Source organism: Myodes glareolus, chromosome 12 (genome assembly GCF_982192425.1).
Source record: "Myodes glareolus chromosome 12, mMyoGla1.1, whole genome shotgun sequence".
In the NCBI taxonomy this organism is placed as follows: domain Eukaryota; kingdom Metazoa; phylum Chordata; class Mammalia; order Rodentia; family Cricetidae; genus Myodes; species Myodes glareolus.
Genome location: NC_142037.1, coordinates 20,025,361 through 20,050,070, shown reverse-complemented (window position 1 = coordinate 20,050,070; position 24,710 = coordinate 20,025,361). Strand labels below are relative to the sequence as shown.

At 38.7% G+C, this 24,710-nt stretch overlaps 1 pseudogene and 1 gene segment (V, D, J or C); one reads left to right on the top strand and one right to left on the bottom strand.

Moving 5' to 3' along the window:
- The first annotated feature begins 13,606 nt into the window (after window positions 1-13,606).
- Window positions 13,607-14,370, top strand: LOC125415240 (T-cell receptor alpha chain V region 2B4-like). The segment is given in 2 exon segments: window positions 13,607-13,756; window positions 13,946-14,370. Coding segments are annotated over 2 exon segments (462 nt in total).
- Window positions 14,371-18,073: 3,703 nt separating this feature from the next.
- Window positions 18,074-24,710, bottom strand: part of LOC125415264 (large ribosomal subunit protein eL28 pseudogene) — an 82,725-nt pseudogene continuing 76,088 nt past the window's right edge. Inside the window, exon 2 of the transcript XR_015734635.1 lies at window positions 18,074-18,812. The product of XR_015734635.1 is annotated as a large ribosomal subunit protein eL28 pseudogene (transcript). The remainder of the gene's footprint in view (window positions 18,813-24,710) is intronic.

Genomic DNA, 24,710 nt, shown 5'->3' with positions numbered 1-24,710 from the left:
AGCCTGAGGGATCTATTTTACTTTAAAATGGTAATTTCTCAACCTGCCTCAAAGAAGCTCAGGCGCCAAGGCCCATCTAACCTGTCTGACATTGCCTTAAACCCTCAACCACCTGCCTGGGGAAAAACTCCCACAGAGACCAGTTTCCCCAGCCCCCTCTGGGTGGGAGAAGTTTTCCTTTACTGGGGCCTTTAATCTTCTCCTCCTGCTCCTGGATGGGAGGAGGCCTTGCCCTTTTGATCTCGGTTGCCCACTGGTATAAATACCCGACTTGAGTTTAATAAAGTTGCCATTTACTCTTGGTAAATGAGCAAAGGTCTCTTTTTTTGTGTGTGTCTGTTTTAAACCCTCAGGACAGTCTTCCTTTCTCGTGGGCCCGAGTTCGGGAAGGCGCGCGCCTGAATCGGGTGTGGGTATCCACTGGAAGGCGGGGTCTAACACAGTGCCATTATTAATGGCTTCTCAAGTCAGCCCCCATGTCATCCACATTCAGAGAATCCGGTTTGATCACATGCTCATTCAGTCCCAGTCCAGCTGGCCTTGGTGAGCACTCATTAGTTCCCTCTGATCCTGACTTAGGTACACGAAGGGATGGGGGATGGATGTAAGAGGAGATGGGTTCCCAGGTCCAAGGAGAGGTCCTCAGATTGTTCCTTGGGCAGCAGAGGAAAGGGTACATGAACTAGCCTTGTCCCATAGCCACACTGATGAATATCTTGCATATCACCATAGAACCTTCATCTGGCAATGGATGGAGATAGACACAGAGACCCACTTTGGAGCACTGGACTGAGCTCCCAAGGTCCAAATGAGGAGCAGAAGGAGGGAGAACATGAACAAGTTAGTCAGGACCACAAGGGGTGTGTCCACCCACTGAGACGGTGGGACTGATCTAATGGAGCTCACCAAGGCCAACTGGACTGGGAGTGATGGAGCACGTGATCAAAGTGGATACTCTGAATGTGGCTAACAATAAAGACTGACTGAGAAGCCAAGGACAATGGCACTGGGCTTTGATTTTACTGCATGGACTGACTTTGTGGGAGTCTGGTTTGTTTGGATGATTACCTTTATAGACCTAGGTGGAGGGGGGAGGACCTTTGACTTCCCAAGGAGCAGGGAACCCTGACTACTCTTAAGACAAGAGAGGGAGGAGGAGGGCGAAGGGAGAGGGAAAAGGGAGGCGGGGAGGAGATGGAAATTTTTAATAAATAAATAAATAAATAAATAAATAAAAGTTCAGATTTCTCCATAGAGTTCAATCTCTTATGCGTTTCTTCACTTATCCTAGAATTTTAAAATATTTGAATATTTTTTAATGCAGTGTGATTCCTCCCTGATAAAATTTCAGTTAAAAAATGCCTTGAAATTGACATTCAGTTAGACAGAGAAAATACGATCTTTGAAGTAACAGTGATCCTCAACCCAATCAAAGAGTTCATGATTTCCATGTCTTTTAGCAAATATTGCCACATTTAACTGCTTACTCTCTGGCCACCAGGTGGCGCTGCACCATTACACTGTAACATTTTCTGTGTGAATTTCCTGTGTGAGTCCTGTGTGACTCATTGTTTCTGTTTTCAACATGCTAAGCATCAAGACTTTTTATCTAGATGGCATGAAGGATGGACTCTTCTACAGGCTTCGTGACTGCTATACTCCTTGTACTCGGTAAGTGAAGTGATTTAAATTTTCACACTTTTATACCAAAAAATTTTTAGCCCTCAATTCACCCAAGAGCTTTGTTTTTAAGGTGACATACATATCTGTTTTATTTTTGCTTTTTCCTCTAGCAAGGACCCATGGAGAATCAGTGACACAGACAGAAAGTCATGTGACCCTCTCAGAAGAGGACTTTCTAACTATACACTGAACCTATTCAGCCTCAGGGTACCCAGCCCTGTACTGGTTCATGCAGTACCCCGGAGAAGGTCCACAGCTCCTCTTCAGAGCCTCGGCGGACAAGGAGAAGAAAAGCAACAAAGGTTTTGAAGCTACATATGATAAAGTATCCACTTCCTTCCACTTGCAGAAAGCCTCAGTTCAGGAGTCAGACTCATCTGTGTACTACTGTGCTCTGACTGACACAGTAGGGGAAACCACAGGGGAAGCTGAGCACAAACTCAGTACCAGCGACCTGACTGCAGAGCTCCTGCTTCTGGGTCCATCAAGAAGTAGAGTCATCCAGTCTCAGCTCTTGACTGAGACTAAATCAAAATCTGATGCAAACGTGGCTCCTACAGAGCATGAGATTCCTCAGTAAAGTAATGTGATTAGGAAGTTTTCTGTCTGTCAAGGAGATGAAGTCTGTCCTCCACAGCTCTCTGGTAGAGCTAGCTGCACTATATAATTGCAAGGAACAGGGTGCTCCGGGAAAAGGGACCTCAGCATAAAGTCTTCTGAAAGTATGAAGAGAGATGACAGAGTAGTCCAGAGTCTCCAATCCTAGGATACCTATAGAGAACAAAGGGAAGGAGGGAAGAAGAACAGAGCCAGGGCTGTCAGACAAACACAGAGGGGAAAGGACTTCAACTGCATGAAGGGAAAAAAAAACCTTGTGCAGTTAGTAAGATCAGGTTAACTCTAAAAGACAAAGTTGAGGGCCAAGGGTGGAACTTTTGAGAACTCCAAGTGCCTGCATAGGAGCTGTCGAAAGAGTAGTTCCAGAGCTTGTGAGAGGGCAAACATACAACTTAAAGCCCTGTCATATAAAATACATACAGCATAAACCAGACACTGTCTATACTTTCCCAAAATGTTTAAATTACTTTCTGTTGCTTCTGGAATACAATGCACAGTTCAGACTGTGATATACATACAGCATAAACCAGACACTGTCTATACTTTCCCAAAACGTTTAAATTACTTTCTGTTCCTTCTGGAATACAGTGCACAGTTCAGACTGTGATATACAATGTTCCACGGGATTTGTGCAGACCTAAACTGTTCAGCATCAGTGTTGGGGGCAAAAGGTCAAGGCTCTCTGCATAGCAATGCTTGTCTCTGTTCAATTTGCTGAACTTCCCAGATGTGGTTACTAGTCTTTCTGAATAGGAAACGCTCTCCATCAAAAACTTCATGAGCCACACTCTGTACCGTATATCCTTAAGTGTCAGTTCACATGTAACTTTTGTAAGGAAACCCACAGATAATCTTTGTCTTGCCATGTAAAGTTGCATGACCCTGACTCTGTTAAAGTCCTCCTGCTACTCTATCATAGTCCTCCTGCAAATAACCCAATGTAGGAACCTCATAAAGTAAAAGAGGACATGAATAAAAGATGCTAGAAGATATAAAATAGCTCTAAGGTTGGGAAACAATGAGCATGTTTTTAATTTTACTACAAACCAAAGTATTGAGAATTAAATAAAAAATAGAGAATTAAAGTGATGACAAGAGGAAAAATTTTATAGGATATTTGATTTTTTCTTTTATATTATATTTATTTGTTTTCTTTTAAACACTAAATATAATTACATCACTTCCCCCTTTCTTTTCCTCCCTTAAACCCCTGTCATGAATGTCCCTTTGCTCCATTGAATACATTGTGTCTTTTTATCTGACATTTTTTCACAAATAGACAAACACAGACACACATGAGTGCTTACATGCACGCTCTTGTTTAAATATATAAATATATTCTGCTCAGTCTGTTGACTGTTACTCATAGGTATAGTTTCAGGACTGGTCATTTGGTCTTGGTAACCAGTTAGGAGGTTCAACCTGTGGAGGACTGTTCCAATCTCAGCATTTCTTAGCTTATTATAGTTGCTTCTCTACAGGTAATGCCTCATGAGATCTTCCAGTTCCATGTTAGCAAGTCTATTGGTGTACTTCTTCGGATCTTGTTTATATACAGAGAATAAACTAGGTATCCAGTCCCAGTTGAGGCTTAATCATCTAAGACTCAAAACAGCAAGGAAGGGAGAGTGGGAAGGTGAAGGAGACAGAGGACTAGGAAAGTTGCTGTGAAACTGTGTCTGCTAGAAATGAGAAAAAAACTCACTTGGAAGATTTTATTTTAAAAACGTATGGCTTAAGGTTACTGTAGTGACTAGAGGACAAGTAAAACCATCTTTCCATTACTCTTTCTGCTGTGATAGATAGAATAAAGATAGAATAGAAAGATTAAAAAGCACAGATAGAATAAAGAGAAGGTGAAGAAAAAGAAGAGGAAAAGGAGAGAGAATGTGCACAAAGTAAGGTAGATAGAGAGGTTGGGTAGATCTGGAAGGAATTGAGATGGAGGATGAATATGATCAAAATATTAATAAAATAAGGTTCTTCCCACACTCACTAGTCATCTGGGTGTGCAGCACCAATTTCATAAAGGTTATTACTGTTTAAGTACATCATAGACTTGTTCATGTGTGCCAATAGAAGTAATTAATATCCATAAATAAATATACTTTCTAGGGTTCATGAAAAGGCCAAACAGAAAACTTTTGTAAATTCTAACCCTCTCAATAGCAATTCAAAGTTCCTGATGTGTCTTCCTGCTCAAGCCACTGGACCTTTTCTGCCAGGGCCACAATCCTCTGGGTTGGACTCAGTATAAGAAAGCCAGACTCCACACAAGTCTACTACCTTGCCCCCAGAAACCCCGTCTGCAAGGTCTCAGTCAAATTTTATGGTACTAAAAAAGAATTAATAAACTGTATTTAAATTTATTTCACCATAACACAAAAATTAAATGAAAAAAGTCAGGCATTTCTTTCTCAAGACACATGGATCAAAGAGATATCAGTAGATAAGGACACAATCTAGGAAAGATCTTTTTTGATGGCTACCCACCTACAAGACAGAGGGAGATTTATTAGAAAGTCTCCAGATCTCCCTTGTCCCTGTCTCCAGAGCATTCTATAGCAATTTAGTCATTTCTTTACCGATGAATGCATAAGTGTTGTAATCCTCTACCCTCACTAGTGACCTTGAAAAAATGGGGATTATCTATGGATTGTTTGCTCCTACTGATGTGTCTCTAATACTGTGAAAAGTCAATTTCTAATTTTATTTTTCCTGTGTAAGATTCACTATCCACAAATATTATATACATATAAATCATATAAATATAAACCATAAGTAACATAAAATTATTAATGCATATGCCTTTAATTATTCATATATGTATATTAATACAAGTAATCTAAATATAATCAAGAGAATATGTAATATTTTTTCCCTTAAGTCCATTTATGTCACAAAAAATGGAAAGTGAAAAGAATAATGTGAGTGTGAGGACATGGAGCAGAAACAAAAGGGGGCGGCAAGGAGAGAACGAACATTCTCTCAATCAGAGAAAAAGATTATGTTTGGTGATGTCAGGCAGAAAGAGTAGGAAGTAGTGGACTGATTGCACTGGCTACTTTTCTGTTGCTGTTAAATAACACTAGAAACAAAGCATCTTAGGGAGGAAGATTTTACAGATCACAGACCATTACTGAGAGAAATCAGAGCAGGAACTCCCTCCTAGCTCACTCATAGCCACCTCCATTTCAATTTCAGTTACTTCCCCTTTCCAACTCAAAGCTGGGTAACTTTTCCCCTACAGTGAAAAACTTCAAGTCTGCTTCAAGTTTGCCTATCTGCTAGAACAGTTTCAGAGACAGAAAGTTGAGCAAGTCTTCCCTTTCCCCAGACTGCCCAACCCCAAGTTCCTACGTGTAGGAAATGTAATGGGAGTGTTGTCATTTATCACATGGATCTCCTTAGTCATTGTGATGGGCAAAGAAATGAATATCCTGAAAAGACAGAAGACCAAGCTGTCAAGAAATCCAATATTCCGGAGGGATTGGAGGAATACTAAGGCCAGAAGTTCACTAAGTGAGCTCTGGGTTAGGTGTTTTGTAGGACCCCAGGTCCTCTTCTGTCTTCTCCTATTCATAATTCAGTAACTACAACTCTGTAAAAGGAGCCTGCTTTTCATCCCACCTAGCTTCTGCATGGCTAGCTTAGCCCATGAAATAATAACACACAACCTGTATTTATTTAAACACTGCCTGGCCCATTATATCTAGCCTCTTGTTGGCTAACTCTCACATCTTGCATTAACTCATATCTAGTAATCTGTGCATCACTAGGAGGTTGTGGCTTACCAGGAAGATTCTAACCTACATCCATTTTGGGCCAGAGCTTCATGGCATCTGCCTGACTCTGCTTTCTTTCTCCCAGCCTTCTGTTCTGTCTACTCCACCCACCTAAGGGCTGGCCTATCAAAAGGCCAAGGCAGCGTCTTTATTTAACCAATGAAAGTAACACATAGACAGAAGGCCCACCTACTCCACAATTCTTCTCATGTCCTCTTGCCATTTTCTTTGTGATGTCTGTGAGAACAATAACCCCCATCCCAGGGAGCTGATTTGCACTTTCTAGTTTGCCTATGTTGCTCTAACTGCCTCTTACACTTATATTAAAAAGAGATTTCTTAAGTTGGTACTTTAGATTTATTCAGAAATCAGTTTCCTTGACATCACCCACTACTTCTCAATCTCACAATTCTTTCATTCATGTTTCTGTAAAGAGTCCTGAGTCTTAATAAGACAGTGCTGGTATATAGATGTCCTATTAGGACCGAGCACCTCAGTGTCTTTTATTCTCTGCACATTGACCAGTTGAAGGTCTCTATGTTAGTTGCTATCTGTCATAAGAAGAAACTTCTCAAATGAGTGTTGTGTGATGTACTAATTTATGGATATAGAGACATGTCATTAAGAGCCTTTTTAAGGCTTAGAGCACTTAGCTTAATAATAGTACTAGGTTCTCTCTAGGTCCTATGGAATGTCTAGCCACATGTCCTTCACCTCATGGACAGTTCCAGGTATTAATTCCATCTTCCTTTAATCCAATCAGAACCAGTGGGCATATCTAACAAGAAACTTTTCTGCACATAAATAAAAAGCAGAAGATCAATATGTGGCCCCTGGTGGAAAATAACCCCTCAGACTTCATAAAAATCAAGGCTGTAGAAAGCCTCTGCAGCTGTGAGCAGATCCTGGGGCAAGTTGAGAATTAGATGGATTGCTTTATTGATGGATAAATCTTAAGGAGCTATTGCAGGGCCCTGAATTTCCCAAGTACTTCAAATTTTTTTCCACGTGTTGTCAAAATGAAGCACTTTCATGGCAAGACCTGGGATCAGTGAAGTAGTTTATTACCTGTAGCAGAAACTCCTTATTCCTGCAGGGTCGTGAGAACAAAAAGAAGTTAGTCCTGAGTTTACCTCTGAGTAAAACTCTTATGTGTATATGTTCCACACCTTCTTTAAACATTCTTCTATTGTGGGGCACCTAGGTTGTTTCCAGGTTCTGGCTATTACAAATATTGCTGCTATGAACATATTTGAACAAATGCCTCTGTAGTATGATAGGGCATCTCTTGGGTATATTCCCAAGAGTGGAATTGCTGGGTTCTGAGTTAGGTTGACTCCCAGTTTCCTTAGAAACCACCACACTGATTTCCAAAGTGACTGCACAAGTTTGCATTCCCACCACCAATGGATGAGTGTTTTCCTTATACCACATCCTCTCCAGCATAGGCTATCATTGGTGTTTTTGATTTTAGCTATTCTGACAGGTGTCAGATGGTATCTCAAAGTTATTTTTATCTGCATTTCCCTGATCGCTAAGGACGTTGAACATGACCTTAAGAGTCTTTTGGCCATTCGAAGTACTTCTGTAGAGAATTCTCTGTTCAGTTCAGTACCCCATTTTTTAATTAGGTTCATTAGAATTTTCATGTCCAGTTTCTTGATTTTTTAGAAATTTTGGAGATCAGACCTTTGTCTGCTGCAGGGTTGGTGAAGATCTTCTCCCATTCAGTAGGATGCCTTTTTGTCTTAATGAAGGTTTCCTTTGCTTTACAGAAACCTCTCAGTTTCAAGAGTTTCCATTTATTCACTGCTGTTCTTGTTGTCTGTATTCCTGGGGTTATACATAGGAGGTGGTCTCCTGTGTTCATTTGTTGCAGTCTACTTCCTACTTTCTCTTCTATCAGGTTCAGTGTGGTCAGATTAATATTGAGGTCTTTAATCCATTTGGGCTTGAATTTTGTGCATGGTGATAGATATGGATCTATTTTCATTCTTCTACAGGTTGATATTCAGTTATGCCAGCACAATTTGTTGAAGATGCTTTCTTTCTTCCATTGTATACTTTTAGCACCCTTATCGAAAATCAAGTGTTCATAGATTTGTGTGTTAATATCCAGGTTTTTGATTCAATTCCATTGGTCAACGTCTCTGTTTTTATTCCAATACCAAGCTGTTTTCATTACTGTAGCTCTGTAATAGAATTTGACATCAGGGATGGCAATGCCTCCAGGAGTTCCTTTATTGTTTAGGATTGTTTTGGCTACCCTGACAACCACTTTGGAAATCAGTGTGGCAGTTTCCCAGGAAATTGGGAATCAATCTACCTCAGGATCCAGCAATACCACTCTTAGGAATATACCCAAGAGATGCTTAGTCATACTACAAAAGCATTTGTTCAACTATGTTCATAGAAGCATTATTTGTAATTGCCAGAACATGGAAACAATCTAGATGCTACTCAAAGAAAGAATGGATAAAGAAAGTGTGAAATATATACACATTAGAGTTCTACTCAGTGATAAAAAATAATGACATCTTGAATTTTGCCATGCAAATGGATGAAAATAGAAAACACTATCCTGAGTGAGACAACCCAGACCCAAAAAGATGAATATGGTATGTACTCACACATTAATGAACTGTAGCCATAAACAAAGGACATTAAGCCTATAGTTCGCAAGCCTAGAGAAGCAAAATAACAAGGTGAACACAAAGAAAAACATATACAGATCCACCTGGAAATTGGAAGCAAACAAAATTGCTGGACAAAAATTTGGAGCAAGGGGGTGGGAGTAGGGATGAGGGTGTAGTTGGGGGAAGGGGAGAGGGGGAGAGAGAAGGGAGAAAGGAAAGGCTGGAGAGAGCTTGGGGGAGTGGGAAGGTGGAGATGGAGGAAGGGCAGATATATGAGCAGGGAAGACAATATCTACATTAAGGAAGCCATTTTAGGGTTGGCAAGAGACTCGGCTATAGGGACAAATCCCAGGAGTCCACGGGAATATTCCCAGCTAGGACCTTAGTCAACAGAGCAGAGGGTGCCTTAACTGGCCTTGCCTCGCTATCACACTGATGATTATCTCGAATATCACCACAGAATCTTTGTCCGGCAACAGATGGAAATAGAGACAGAGACCCTCATCAGAGTAATGGACTGAGCTCCCAAGGTCCAGTTGAAGAGCAAAAGGAGGAAAAAGATAAGCAAGGAAGTCTGGACCGCGAGGGGTTGTTTTATCCACTGAGACAGTGTGCCTGTTCTAATGGGAGCTCACCAAATCCAGCTGGGCCAGGATTGAATGATCATGTGATCAAACTGGACTCTCTGAATGTGGCTGACAATGTGGGCTGACTGAGAAGCCATTGATAAAGGTACTGGGACTTGTCTCTACTGCATATACTGGCTTTTTGGGACCCTAGTCTATTTGGATGCAAAGCTTTCTAAGCCATGATGTAGGGGTTCCCTGCCCTCTCTTAATATATATAATTAATACATATATTATATATTTATATATTATATATATATTTAATATATATATATATTTGTTAAATTTTGACATAATATTAATGGTCATATAGTGTACTAACTAATTCTAGAAAAAGGTTTCATCTACATTCTTATACATAACTTCAGGTTTGAGTCTATAACAGTTTTCTACAGTGAACCATGAGCATGCCTAATAGCAATCTTTGAAGTCTTCGTAAGAAACATGGGGCTCCACAATAATGACTCAACCAGAAATATGATAACACCACTAAGCCGTAAAACACCACCTAAGGATCATCTTTGGACTACAAACTGCCCAGAATAGTTTTGAGGTGGCTAGCTGAGATGATATAGCTTAACAGATTACTTTAGCCAGGACTTGAGAAAAGACTTGAATTTTCCCATTAAGCTTTGACTGGAAATAAAGATACAGCTAATTTTCCCTGGACTTGACAATTAACCAAAGTTTTCAGGATCTCTGAAAGATACCATTGCCCCCAGACAACAGGAAGTAAATTTAAGAATATAATGCCCACATTCCCAAAAAGTAGTGTGGGTGGCTTTTGGTAGTTAAATTGATTATGGATGTTTGTCTTTGTTTAAAGTGTTGGCTACAAGTTGTTATGGAATATGGTCAGGAAAAAAGCTAACCAAGGAGATCAGATTCAAGGTTTTTGTTTTGAGAAGAAAAAATGGAGAAATAGATATAATAAGATAAAATGGTAGATTATTAAATCTATTTTCATAAAGCAACTACTAGTTTTAAATGTTTTACATTGGATTCGACTTTTGTATATTATATACAAATTTTGTATATTGAGATTAATTTTGTTAGAACACACTATATATACATTTCTACTCTTATTCAAGATATTGTACCTATATAACTCATCTAGCAATGTAATGTAAATTTCTAGTCCTTAAAAATTATTATTACCAACTGTTTAGGATAATAAGAAAATGCATGTTAATAATTCTTCATTTATTATAATCAAACTTATAGTCATATTAAGTATGCTTTCAAGGTAAAACAAAGATATATTTAGATAGATAAATACTTTGGAGATCTACAGGATATAGCCTTTAAGGTGTTTTAATAACCTTGGTTCCCTTTTATGACAATGAGATATGTCTGTTCCTGGCAGTACCAATCTACTTCAGAGAAGTAATGGGCATCAAAGAAACTCCACATGGAGTTCACTTTCTTTGTGGTCAAAGTAAGCAACTGAGCAAGAAAATACCCCTGTCTTAACTGTCGACAGTATGCTGTCCTTATTAGACAAGCAGAACACAAAAGAAAGTAACTGCCAAACATTGTCAATACAAGTAGGGACAGACTTTACAATATTCTGCTTTACAGAAAAGTCTGTTAGATATGCTAGGCCTGTAGACTGAAGATATATACCCTAACATTGCAAAGGAACTTTGGGTGACTGTTCAGGAAGATGGTTGTTTCTGTCATTACTCAAGTTTTTGGAAGTCACTTGCTTGTACTTCCTGCTTACTTAGTTAATATTACTTCATTCATGGGTCTCCAAGGGAGTTGAATACTAGATAGTTACAATTATAGTTTTCCTTGCTTGCCTGATGCAGAGAACAAATTATAATAGAAAATAAATTAGATAGAAAATTTTGGACTCACTGAGATAGGATAAATATGGAGTATTTTCTCTGAATTTGTCAGATACAAATGGACTAGACATTGTTGATATATTTATTGTCTTGTATATTGTATATAATTATTGTACTTATTGTATATATATATTTTCTTATATTTGTTATAGTCTTTATTATTTTAGACAAAAAAGAGGAAATGTAGTGGCATTTCATTTGTATTTTAATTAATAAAACTTGCCTGAAGATCAGAAAAGTAAAATAGCCACACTGCCCATCCTTACAGACCAGGCAGCAATGACACACACCTTTAATCCCGTAGCCCCAATGACAATTTTAATCCTAGAAGCTATACTAACTGGTCATAGAAACCAAGCAGTAGTGGTGCCCATGCTTAATCCCAGAACTAGAGAGGATTATAAAATGAGAGGAGACAGATCTCAGGCTCAGTCTCATTCTGACTTTTCCTGGAGGTAAGATCAACATTTTTGGACTGGGGTTAAAGTACGAGCCAGTGACTGGCTTCTTTGATTTTCTCGAGTTCAGGTTGCATCCCAATATCTGTCTCTGAGTTTTTATTAATCATGATCTGTGAGTGGGTGATACTGAGAAAGAGTGACAGGAGAACAGACAGATGGGAAAGCAAAAGCAAGCTTGAGAGGGCAACTTCTTGTTCCCAGAGGACAACTTGAGGTGAACTGTTGGATAGGCATGGGGTGGGGCCCTAAATAGGACTAATAATGGGAAGGAGAAGACACATAGGCTCAATAAAACTCCCTAGCCAAAGCTCAGTTGACTTTGCCTTGTAAGCCTTCCCATTCCAATGAATAAAAGTTATACTTTTGATTTCTGCACAGCTTCAACTTCTGTCTTTCTAGAGTGTTATATTCTTTGTCTGTCTCAGGGATGGAGCACAATATTGCCCTAGATGATAACCAGCTACTCTGCCATGGTCTAATAATATCTATGCTAAATATCCATCTTATCCCAAAATAATGGATGTCATTGAGAAAACAAAAGTCATTGTTGTCTGGACATGATAATAAATGAACCCTTATGTGTAATTGATCAGAATATAAATTAGTGCAACCATTACAAAATATAGTGTAATATTTCCCTATTAAAAATCTCCTAAATTATCAAATCAACATAACTGAGCTTTACCAGTCCTAGATGTGTGCCTGAAGAAAGAAAACTCAGCTTACAATAGTGATATGTGCACACCATGCTGTTTTGGTATTATTTACATTAACTAAGTTATAAATGAGCTCAGCTGTTCATCAGCAAGTGAAAAAGAGGGAAATGGGGAGTGAATATGAGTAACATATCTTAAATATGTGTATTAAGATGTTACAAGCAACAACATTTTGTATAATTGGTATTGCTAATAAAAATAAACAGGGACTGGAGAGATGGCTGAATCAGTGAAGTGCCCATCTCACCAGCATGAAGAACTGTGTCCAGATCCCCAGAACACATGTACTATCCAGTACTGCACACACATCTGCAGCCCTAGCACTGGTGAGGACACTGTCAGTCCAGTCTGTGGAGTTCATTGACAAAGCAGACTGGAATGATGAGCTTTATTCAGTGAGAGACTCAGAAGAAATTTCTCATGTGTGCCTCTGTGTCTCTGTGTGAGAGAGGGTGGGCAGGGAAGAAGAGAATGGCTAGTTGATATAGCAGTGAAATATAGGACAATTTTTATAATTGTTTCAACAGGGTTTTTTAATGCATTTTAAATAATTAAAATAAGGTAAAGAGTAATAAAGACAAACTGCGACATGTACACATGTACACACAAATGTGCCAATGTGTTTACACCCCCATAAACTCAAACATGAACAAAAATAAATGAATGAATAAATAAACAAATAAATAAATAAAATGCACCTAGGCTGTGAATTGGAGCCATATATGTTAAACCATATTTAAATCTATTTTATTTTAAGCATATTTTTAGAAATTTTATATAAAAATTGATAAAGAAAAAGCAATATAAGGGTATATGCGCTGAAACATGAAAGAGATAAAGAACATAAACTATTATTTGATTGAGAGGTTCTTCAGAAATGCTACAGAAAAGTGACTAGTGGAATAACTTTCGTTTGCTGAAAATAATTTGCCATTTGGTGAAAAGTGTTTGCATAAGCACACTCATATGTAAACTTGAGCAACTGTCTCAAAATTCTCATCTGACTAAACTATTGCTTGTTCTAATAGTTCACATAAGAAGAGTCTGTACTTCAAATATCTGACACTTATGTGCATCCACAGGAGGGCAGCATCTTCTGAGAGACCCTAGGCGGTTTCTCACACAGTCCTTTGTGTCTGTGTGCTGTGGGGGTGGCTAGGGGGAGGAGAAAGGCTTCTGAGGTAGCAGTGAAAACTAGGACCTTCTTTCTAATTGGATGAACAGTTTGGTGTTTTTCTTTCTTATTCATTTTACAGCAGAAGAATCTGAACTCGCAAAATTCTAGTCATTTTGTTACCGTTGAAGAGTGAATCTTCAGTGAAAACAATGATACATCCCTTAAGTGTTCTGCTAGTGGTATTCTGGCTTCAACTGAGGGGTGAGTTTGATCATTCCTATGGGAACATAAAAATACAATAGGGGAGAGGATAGCCTCAGATATTTTAGGTGGAAGGGTAGAAGTACTAATTTTCTCATGCTGAAACAAAAGCAGGTGGGAGGGCCATGGAAAAGCCCTTCTGGGTTGTTAGTATCCATAGACAACCTGTTTTTCCATCTCTTTGCACAGGGGTGAACAGCCAGCAGAAGGTGCAACAGAGCCCTGGATACCTCAGTGTTCCAGAGGGAGCCATGGTCTCTATCAACTGTAGTTTCAGTGACAGTAATTCTCAGTACTTCTGGTGGTACAAACAGCATCCTGGTAAAGGCCCCAAGGCTCTGATATCCATCTTCTCCAATGGCAAAAAAGAGGAAGGCAGATTCACTGTTCACCTCAATAAATCCAGCCTGCAAGTTTCCCTGCACTTCAGAGACTCCCAGCCCAGTGACTCAGCTGTCTACCTCTGTGCAGTGAGCACACAGTACTTCCCTGGCACCTGCAGGCTGCACTCAAACCTACTGAGCCCTGTCCAAGCCTTAGAGCACAGACCACTGGGTGGAAAAAATCTCTTTCTACTCTATACACAATGGGAGTTATGAGAAAGAGTAGAGAAGGCTTGATTGATTGGGAAAGTGTGGGAGAATTTCCACTGGTCTACACCTGGTCTGGTTACAGAGATAAGTGCTAGCATCTACCCATAATCCATGCTTTGTTTCTAGGTCAGCTTTTGTTTCTTTTGTTGCACTCTATGTGAAGCTTTTCTGAGCCCTTCTCAAGTGTACAGAGCATATGCAAAATTAGTTTTGAAAAAATTCAGCAAACTGTGATATTCCTAAATCAGGTATTTGCATTTCTCATTGACCCTTTGAAGACCCACTCAGATTGTTTTGAGGATATGAAAATCAAGTTGCTTAGGTGTAAATATGGAGAATAAGAAAAATGGCCTTGGCTATGGGAAGGAGTCTCAGTCCCTAGAGAGGTTGACTTCCCCTGCAGGTGAAAGGCTAGAGACATCCTAAAGATATGCTGTCTTCATCCCACAGGCCTACATGAACCCACACCCACATTCCAAAAGGAAAGTATTTTAACATTTTGAATGTAACCAGGCGTAAAAGGAAAAACACAGTATTGACTTGACTGAAATATTTTCCACTTTTCTCTTATGTTGCTGGCTCTACAACCATGTACACACTCTTTTTGTGCCTATATTAGTGAGCTGGAAGACATGCACATGGCTGTGACACTCACCTCATGCCTTGTCATAAAGACCACCAAAACCTCTATAACAATATGATGTATTTGCTTTTTAAAATCTTTCCATTAAAAATTTTTGTTTTCTAATATTGAAAAACTTGTTTATGAAGTCCCTCATTTCTCTATGACAATTTTTAACATATTTGCTTTTGGTTGACCCTCCCCCAAGCTCATCCCTTCCACCACCTACCTATTCCCTATTCTTACTGAAACATTCTAGTTCCCAGTACCCCCATACCCTCTACTACTATATCATGTGTTCTATTGCCTTCTCACTCATCACTCTTTATGCATTTCTTCGCTCCTGTGGGCAGCTGCCTAGCTTCTTGGCATCTACACATACTCATAGTCACATGAATACATACAAATAAAATGTACAAGCTAAGATTTGCATGTGTTTGTTTCTGAAAGTAGAATAACTCACTTACTATAGTATTTTACAACTGTATCCATTTTCATGCAAATTGTATCATTTCATTTTTTCTTTATTGATGAATAATTTTCATATTGATGTATATATTTTTATCTTTTAGGTCAACCTGTGCAGATATTGTGTATTGGACCTGGGCTTTAGAAAGAATAAGTTGAACTACAGTCTAATGCTGTAGGCAACCTTACTTCTTTTTCATTTTACTTTTATACACAAAATTAGAAAGAAGTGATCCAGTCAAGGTTGTTTTAGATCAGGAAAGCATGATCAGAAAAACATTTAAATAAATGTCAATAAGCACCTACAAAATATTAATAGAGCTGTCCTTTCCTAGTACTTTCTCATGACAGACCAATTCAAACACAATTACCTGACAAGTACTGTAGATTATAACTGGGAAAGAATGAAAGGAAGGCAGAAGAACATATACAAATTCACAGTGCACTGACCATACTGAATTCTATAGCTATGTTCTGACATCCATGTCATAGCTATAAGACATAGACATGTCTTATAAAATGAATGTAAATGTTTAACATAGGAGGCATGATATCATGTCCAAGAACAATCCAGTGAACAAAATACACTTGAAGTAAAAAACCCTCACTCTTTTACTGGAGCCTCTCTCACAGTTACCTCAAGGAACTGTTTCCCATGTTATTCTTTTGACTCTAACACACACACGCACACACACACACACATGTATATATATATATACATACACACACACACATATATATAAACACACACACACACACACACACACACACACACACATATATATATATATATATATATATATATATATATATAAAATCTTCACCAGCATTTCAATATCCAATCTTTTGTTGATGAAAATATATGTTGGCTTCATTTCCTAGAAATTATGACTAGAGCAGCAATAAGTGTGGTTGAGCAATTATCTCTGTAATAAGATAAAGAGTCCTTCAGATACATATCCAGGAGCTACATCACTGGTTCCCTACAAGACTTCCTCATTTAAATTCCTGAGAATGCTTCACACTGATTTCCATTACTGTTACATCATTTATTCTTCTACCCAGGGTGAGTGAAAACACCCTACCTCCCAGCATCTTTACTTTATGTGACGATAGTATTTTGAATGAGGTGACATGAAGTGCCAAATTAGTTTAATTTCCATTCCATTTCATTGTTGACTGAAAAGATCAATGCTTCATTTATTAGCCATTTTTACTTTTTCATTTGAGAGCTCTCTGTTCTCTTCCATGGCTCATTTTTCGGTTGATTGTTTTTATTCTTTAGTGTCTCAAGCCCCTGACAGATGATTAGGTGACAAGATTTTCTTTCATTTGTAGTTTGTCTCTTTGCTCAGTTAACTGACTAATTCATTTTCTTCCTGTGTTTGTTTTTATTAATTTATGTATTTTGGAGATAGGATTTTATTTTGGAGCCTAAAATGGCCTAAAGTTCATGACCTTCAGGTTTCAGCATTCTGAGGTCTGGGATTACAGGCTCATGTGACCATAAGTATCTCCATTTATCACTTTTTATGTTGAAGTGTTGAAAATGTCCCCTTTCTTACCATATTAACCTGTTTCTCACTGAAGTTTTCCCCCAGTTCATTCAATGGTTCTGATTTTTTCATTCATCAATTCATAAAAATATTTCACACGGTAACAGATCTCCTTAGAGTTAAAATATTCTTCTTTTTCCATATTCTCTCAAAATATGTGGAAGTCATATTTGGAACACACTGACAAAAGAGACCTGCAAAGTGAAGAATGTACTCAAGAAAACATCCCGAGAAAGTTGATAGTTAGAACCTGTTTCAGTTATCTCACACTGCATTGCTTTTCTCAGCTGCAATCAATGACAAAAATACTTATAGGGGCAGAGAGAGCAAAGAGAGGGTTTGCGTTGCTGTTAATGTAGTAAGCTCTGAATAAGACCCACTTTCTATAATGAATCTTGTTGTGTGTGCAGAGGGAGTCATGGAGGTGGGGGAGCTTTAGCCAAAGCCATTGAAGGTTTCAAACCAGACAGGAAATAGAGCACAAAATGATGTAAGGATTGTTTTCCCCTTTCCCCATACAGAAGGTGCCTCAAAGTGTTGTAGACATCAGTGGCATTTGACCTTGAGAACAAAGACCTGCATAGGTGGGCTCTCAAAGACACATTGACTGACATTAGATGCATGAATGTGAGGAAAGGTGAAGACACTCTTATTACCACACTCCTCTCTGGTTCCTGGGCACTGTGGATTTTACCTGATGTGAGTACCAAGTACAGAAAAAAATGTATGATGTAATAAGTTCCTGAAACAGATGTTATATTGAATTACACTTATGAAATGGAGTTAAAGCTTACTCTATCCATAAGTAATGCTATGGTCTGTATGTTGGAATACTGTTCATGTAGTCTTTGGGTTCAGAAAACCCTGGATAGGATAGTTTAGGTGTTTCTTTTTCTGTTGGTACACAGATACACTTTGCAGAAAGAAAGAAAAATAATCAGGATTTTTCTATACATTCTCAATGTTTAGAAGTGGAGACTGAACAAATATTTCTAAAGTACAGCAGAACAATTTGTTATAGTCCAAAGCAGATACCTACAAAATATTTTTATTTAACTATGGAACATAGATAAAGAGGAACAGATAATCATTCATCTTTAATTTAAAAAAAATATGTACATTGGTGTTTTGCCTGCATATATCTCTGTGTAAGGACTTCAGGTCCCTTGGAACTGAAGAAACAGACAGCTGTGAGCTGCCATGTGAATGCGAGGAATTGAGCCCAAGCTCTCTAGAAGATCAGCCAGTGCTCTTACCTACTGAGCAATCTGTCCAGACCCACAAGATAATCATGCAAGGTAATTATTCTCTCTCTCTCTCTCTCTCTCTCTCTCTCTCTCTCTCTCTCTCTCTCTCTTTCTAAATCAGCAGCAGCAGACTCTATCACTTCCAGGTTGTAAAGTTCCAGAACTCTTGATGGAATGGGTCCTTTTTCTCTTCACCACCACAGGCTTCTGGCTTCACTGGCCCTGAAGATGGCTACAATATACAGATCAAGGTGGTACTTCTTCTTCAGAGCATGTACCTGACGCTGCTGAGGATGACATGTGCATTCTTGTTGATGGTGGTCCTTACAAATGAAGTGGCTGGTTTTCACTGATCTGCAGTTCATGACTACCATGTACCCTTTGAATGATCTGCGGGCTCCACTCCTGCTGTCTTGCTGTAAATCAGCCTGTTGTAGCAGACAGAGTTGCAGACCTTCGGGGTATTGGGTTCAGGGCTGTACTTCTGCTCATTCCTCTTTCTCAGGAAACTGGAGTAGTTCCAAATGACCATCCATTGAAGATGTGCAGACATAGCAGTTACTCCTCTCCCTATGGTGGCCAGAAGCAGAGAGAGAGAATTATTCGTTTTTAGTGAACTTTTTGCATTTTATTGATTTTTATTGAGCTCTACATTATTTTCTGCTCCACTCCCTGCCTCTCTCCCCTCCCCTTCAACCCTTCCCCAAGGTCCCCATGCTCCCAATTTACTCAGGAGATCTTGTCTTTTTTTACTTCCCATGTAGATTAGATCTATGTATGTCTCTCTTAGAGTTCTCATTGTTGTCTAGGTTCTTGGGATTGTGATTTGTGGGCTGATTTTCTTTGCTTTATGTTTAAAAACTGCTTATGAATGAGTACATGTGATAATTGTCTTTCTGGGTCTGGTTTACCTCACTCAAAATGATGTTTTCTAGCTCAATCCATTTGCCTACAAAATTCAAGATGTCGTTTTTTTCTCCTGTGTAGTATTCCATTCTGTAAATGTATCACATTTTCCTTATCCATTCTTTGGTTGAAGGATATTTAGGTTGTTTCCAGATTCTGGCTATGACAAACAATGTTGCTACGAACATAGTTGAGCACATGTCCTTGTGGCATGATTGAACCTCCTTTCGATATATACCCAAAAGTGGTATTACTGGGTCTTGAGGAAGGTTGTTTCCTAATTTTCTGAGAAATCACTACACTGATATCCAAAGAGTATGTACCAGCTTGCACTACCACCAGCAATGCAAGAGTGTTCCCTTTACCTCACAACCTCTCCAGCATAAGTTGTCATCAGTGTTAATAAGGAGAGAGAATAGAGCAGCATTGTAGTGTCAGCTGTGCACACTCCTCACCATTGCATGCTTTCTTAGATGATGGGGCCACCACTAGTTGTCATGCCTTCCCTTCCTCACATTCCCTTGGTTTGAAATCAGAGAGATGGTGGAGAAGAGGGTAGAGGTGAGATGGTTGGGGAGAGAAGACAAGAAGGCTGGAGACGGAAGTGTTTGAACTTGCTTCTGAGACTTTTTAAGACTAAGAAACCAACCAATTTGTGATCAGGTCTGGAGCTTCATGTGTTGTGATCTGATCTACAATGGAAAAAGATGAATTGACTCCTGGGAGTGTCAATTGTGACACTATGGCTACAACTGACACATGAGTTTGGGTTTCTGGTGAGGATAACAGGAATAGCAAAGCTCATAGTACACATACATTTGAGATTAAGCTTTCTTTTTAATCTGGAAATGCCATTTGAAAATGTAACCACTGTGATAGAGCTTGATGTCAGGGATGGTGATGCCTCCAGAAGTTTCTTTATTGTACAGTATTGTTTTGGAGACCCACATTGGAGCACTGGACTGAGCTCCCAAACTCCTGTTGAAGAGTGGAAGGAATGAGACTATGAGCAAGAGGTCAAGACCAAGACTGAAACAGTTTACATGAGCTAATAGGAGCTCACCAACTCCAGCCAGACTGGGAAGGAACAAGCATAGAACCAAACTAGTTTCTACTCAACGTACTGGCTTTTCGGGATCCTATTCCCTTTGTATGTCTACCTTGTTCAGTCTAAATATAGTAGAGAGAGCCTTGGACCTTCCACAAAGCAATGTACCTCACCATCTCTGAGGATTAGATGGGGGTGAGGTGGGAGGGTGTGTGGAAGGAATGGGAGGAGGGGATGTAGTAAGAACTTGGATTGATTTTTTTTAAAAACTAATAAATGTAAAAAAAAAAAACTTCATAAAAAAAGAAAACAGAAAATGTATCCACTGACTCCTGTACTCAGACCTGTGTTTCTACATAAGGGTGAACATCTAACTAGGAAAAGAGAATCCTTGGGTCTTGAACATCTAGGAGTGTGAAAACGTCACTGTGAACTACAGTTACAAAACCCTGATAACAACCCTACAGTGGTACAGACAGGACTCTGGCAGAGACCCTGCCATGCTAACCTTAATGCTTTCAAATGAAAGAGAGAAACAAAGTAGAAGGCTAAGAGTGACCTTTAACACCTCCACCCAGAGCAGTTCCCTGTCCATTACTGCTCTGCCGCCTAAGGATACTACTATTTACCTCTGTGTTATCTGTTCCTGTGGGTAAAAACGGAAAGGCTTAAATCCACAGTATCAAAGAAGGAAAGCTCTCCACAAGGAACTGTTTCTAAGATTAGAGACCCCTGTGCCCTCTCAAGCACCAGCATCCAAGTCTTCCATCACAGTAAGGTACATTTGTTTTTGGTATTTCCAAACCTTACTATAGTGGAGTGGACACCAACACTGTGAAAAGTGAGTACTGTTGCTTGTGCTGAGCTGGCAAGACTACGTGATCAGCAATATCTCTTGAAAGCACCTTTATTTTCCAGCAAAATTGTGCTCACTTTTGCTAAAAATTAATGGCACATTATATTTAGCCTGGCTCTGCCATTCCTATATAAACTACGTTGATAATCTATCTATCTATCTATCTATCTATCTATCTATCTATCTATCTATCTATCACTTCCTATTTTCACTGACAGCAAGGTGTTTTGGTTACTGTTCTTTATAACAGCTATATCCAGGTGAGTACTATAACATTGTTCACTTAGGAAACTATTTAAGTTTTTCAAGTATCTTTGTTTTATGTGTAAATCAGAAATGTATTTCCTCAACTTCTATAAAATAATCCCATGAAATTTTTAGAAATTTTTCATTGATTTTTTAAATCTGAGGGAATTCAAAATTTATGAGTGTACTAAGTCAATGACATGACATACCTTTCCAATCATTAAGTTCTCTGTAAATCATTAGCATCACTGGTAACTGATCCTCGATGAGGCTTGGAGCATCCATAGGAATAAAAAGAAATTGATCCTGTGTATTCTTGACCTTCCACTTTCTCCCCACATTCTCCCCACCCTGCCAAATCTAGCTTATGTCCCACATCTACATCCTGTGACCTGGCCTAGTCTGGCCACTCCTGTCTCTGCTACAATCAATCTCTAAACTTCAGCAAGGGCTTGACCCCACTTCTTTTACATTTCTAATGCCACATCCAACCCCTCTACCCAGTCAGATCTACCCCCATACTCCAGGTCAGGACCACGGTGCACATCTTACACCAACCAAATCCCCTGGTTATAGCAAATATCCTATTGCTGTTACTCCGCCTAAAACATTTCCAACCTCTAGGTCTGACTTGCTAAAACATTATCTCTTCTGCCTTAGCATTCTTTGTCCATACAAGACACAGAACTAAGAAATGATTACATTTCTAGCTACGGTTGCAAAACAGTATGAAAGATCAAGCCAGTATCAACTCTAAAACTCTATAGAAACTTTGGTAAGTGAGAAATACTTCAATAAACCAGGACACAGAATTTAAAAGAACAATCATAAACTTCATCAAAGAATTTGAGGAGTTTAAAGAACACACACACACACACACACACAAACATACATATATACAGGTCAATGAAATTCAGGAGACATAATTTAGGAGAATAAATGTCTGAGTGATACCCTAGAAAAATAAACATAAAACATGATGGAAATGAGGAATACAATCCAGGAACTGAAAACCGAATTCAACAAAGAGGAAAAACATTGAAGAGTTCTCAAACTGAAATGAAGACGGAATTAAAAAAATCTAATAACCCAAGAAGAAAACTCAAAGGAAAGCCTTACAAGTAGAATGACTCAAACAGATGTCAGAATATCGGGACTCAAAGAGAAAGATCTCGACTAAATCCTCAATGAATGTGAGTTATTTAGTGATTTAAAAGTACCAGAAAGGAACATGCAAGGAAATATGAGACACATTGAAAAAAATCTTAAAACTATAGGCATAGATTAGGGAGAATAAACCTAAACCAATGCCATAGACCAGGTATTCAACAAGATCCTAGGAAAAAAAAAAACTTCCTTAAACTAGGGAAAGACCTAACTTTACATATACAAGAAAGAACATTGAATACAAAATAAACAAGAAATGAACATCCCATAGCATATCATAGTTAAAACACTAAGTATGTGGAACAAGAAAGTATATTGAAGGCTATAAAAGAAAAAGAATAAAGTCACAAATGAAAGAAAACCCATCAGAATAGCAGCTGATATCGCAACAGAAATTTTGAAAGCCAGGAGAGCCTGAACACATGCATTCTAAGTCCTAAAAAACAAAATGGACAACCTAGACTAATATGCCCAATATATCCACCATAGATAAGTAGAAAGCAATTCTTTTCATGATAAAATCCATCCCCAGTATTTATACCAAACAATGCAAATCCAAAGAAAATATAGGAAGAAACTGGGGCCAAAGACAGGAATAAACAAGAGACTCTGGAAACAAATATGAAGCTATGATTACTAAAATAAAATACCACTGATAACACAAACAACAGCACCAAAATCAGCAGCATGATATCCACATATCAATGGCCCAAGTAGCCAATCAACAGAAAGACAGACTGATCAAATGGATTAAGAAGCAAAATCCATGTATCTTCTGTCTACAGGAAACTCTTCTCAGTTTTAAAGATAGTCAACCCATTAGAACAAAAGAAAAGATAGAAGTATTCCAAAAGGTGGAACCAGAAAACAAGCAGGAGTCACTATCCTACCATCTGATAAAATGGACTTCAAAGTAAAATCAATTAGAAGAGATAAAAATGTACACTTTGTTTCAATCAAGGGAACAATTAACCAAGAAGACATTACTATTGTAAACATATATGTACCAAACTCAAGGGCATCATTTCATTAAAAAAATGTTCTATATTTAAAGACACAGATAAACATCAACACATTAGTAAAGGGTTACTTAAATACCCCACTTCTTCCAATAGGCAGTTCATTGAAACTAAAGGTAAACAGAAACATCGGAATTAAATGACATCATACATTAAATGAACTTAACAGATATCTACCAAATATTTCACTCAGACTCCAAAGAATAATATTAAACTCAACATCACATAGAAGTCTCTGCATAAACCAAAATGTCCTATGTCCTGTGCAACAAAATAAATCTCTTAAAAAATTCATTCTTCTTTCATACAGCATATCCTAACTTTAGTTTCCCTTCCGTCCACTCCTCCAAGACACCTCCTGCCTGCCAACTCCCCTCTCCCTCAGATCCACTATCTGTTCATTTCCCTTCAGTAAAGAGCAGGCCTGCCAGATATATGAATCAAACACATGATACTAAGATAAAACAAGACTCAACATAAACCCTCATTTTAGGACTGGATGAGCCAACCCAGTAGGGGGTAAGTGTTTCATAAGTAGGTGAAGAAATCAGAGACACCACTACTCCAACTGTTAGGAGTTCCCCAAGCACTAAGCTAACAACCATAACATAAGCAGAGGACCTAGCACAGACTCATGCAAGCTCTGGGATTGCTGTTTCAGGCTCTGTGTGCCCCTATGAGTCCTTTGTAATCGATTCTGTGGCCTGTGTTCTGGTGTCCTCAACTCCTCTGGCTCCTAAAATTCTATTCACCACTCTTCTGTGGCCTTCATTGACTTCTGTGGTAGTTACCAAATGGGGATCGGACACATTGCAGATTTTGTGACTGGTTTGATGTCTCAGTCTCATTACTGGAGATGCCTCGTTAAAGAAGATGGTTGGTTCAGGTTCATGTCCTCTATTTCTAGGAGGATCCTCCTCACTACGGTCATCACCATAGAATGCAGGGAGGTTTCCACATCACCTCCCAAATGCCCTCCAATTCCAGTTGCCTCTCCTCTCTGTACTTTCTTCCTCCATTCTACTTCCACCCGATCCCTCCTGTTCCCATTCCCACACTCCCCCAGCCATAGTGGATTTGTTCACAGTAGCCAGAAACTTGAAAAAAATCTAGATGCCCCTCAATTGAAGAAAATGTGGTACATTTATACAATGGAGTATTACTTAGCTGTTAAATAAATAACATGAAATGAAGGAAAATGGGTAGAACTAGAAAAAATTATTCTG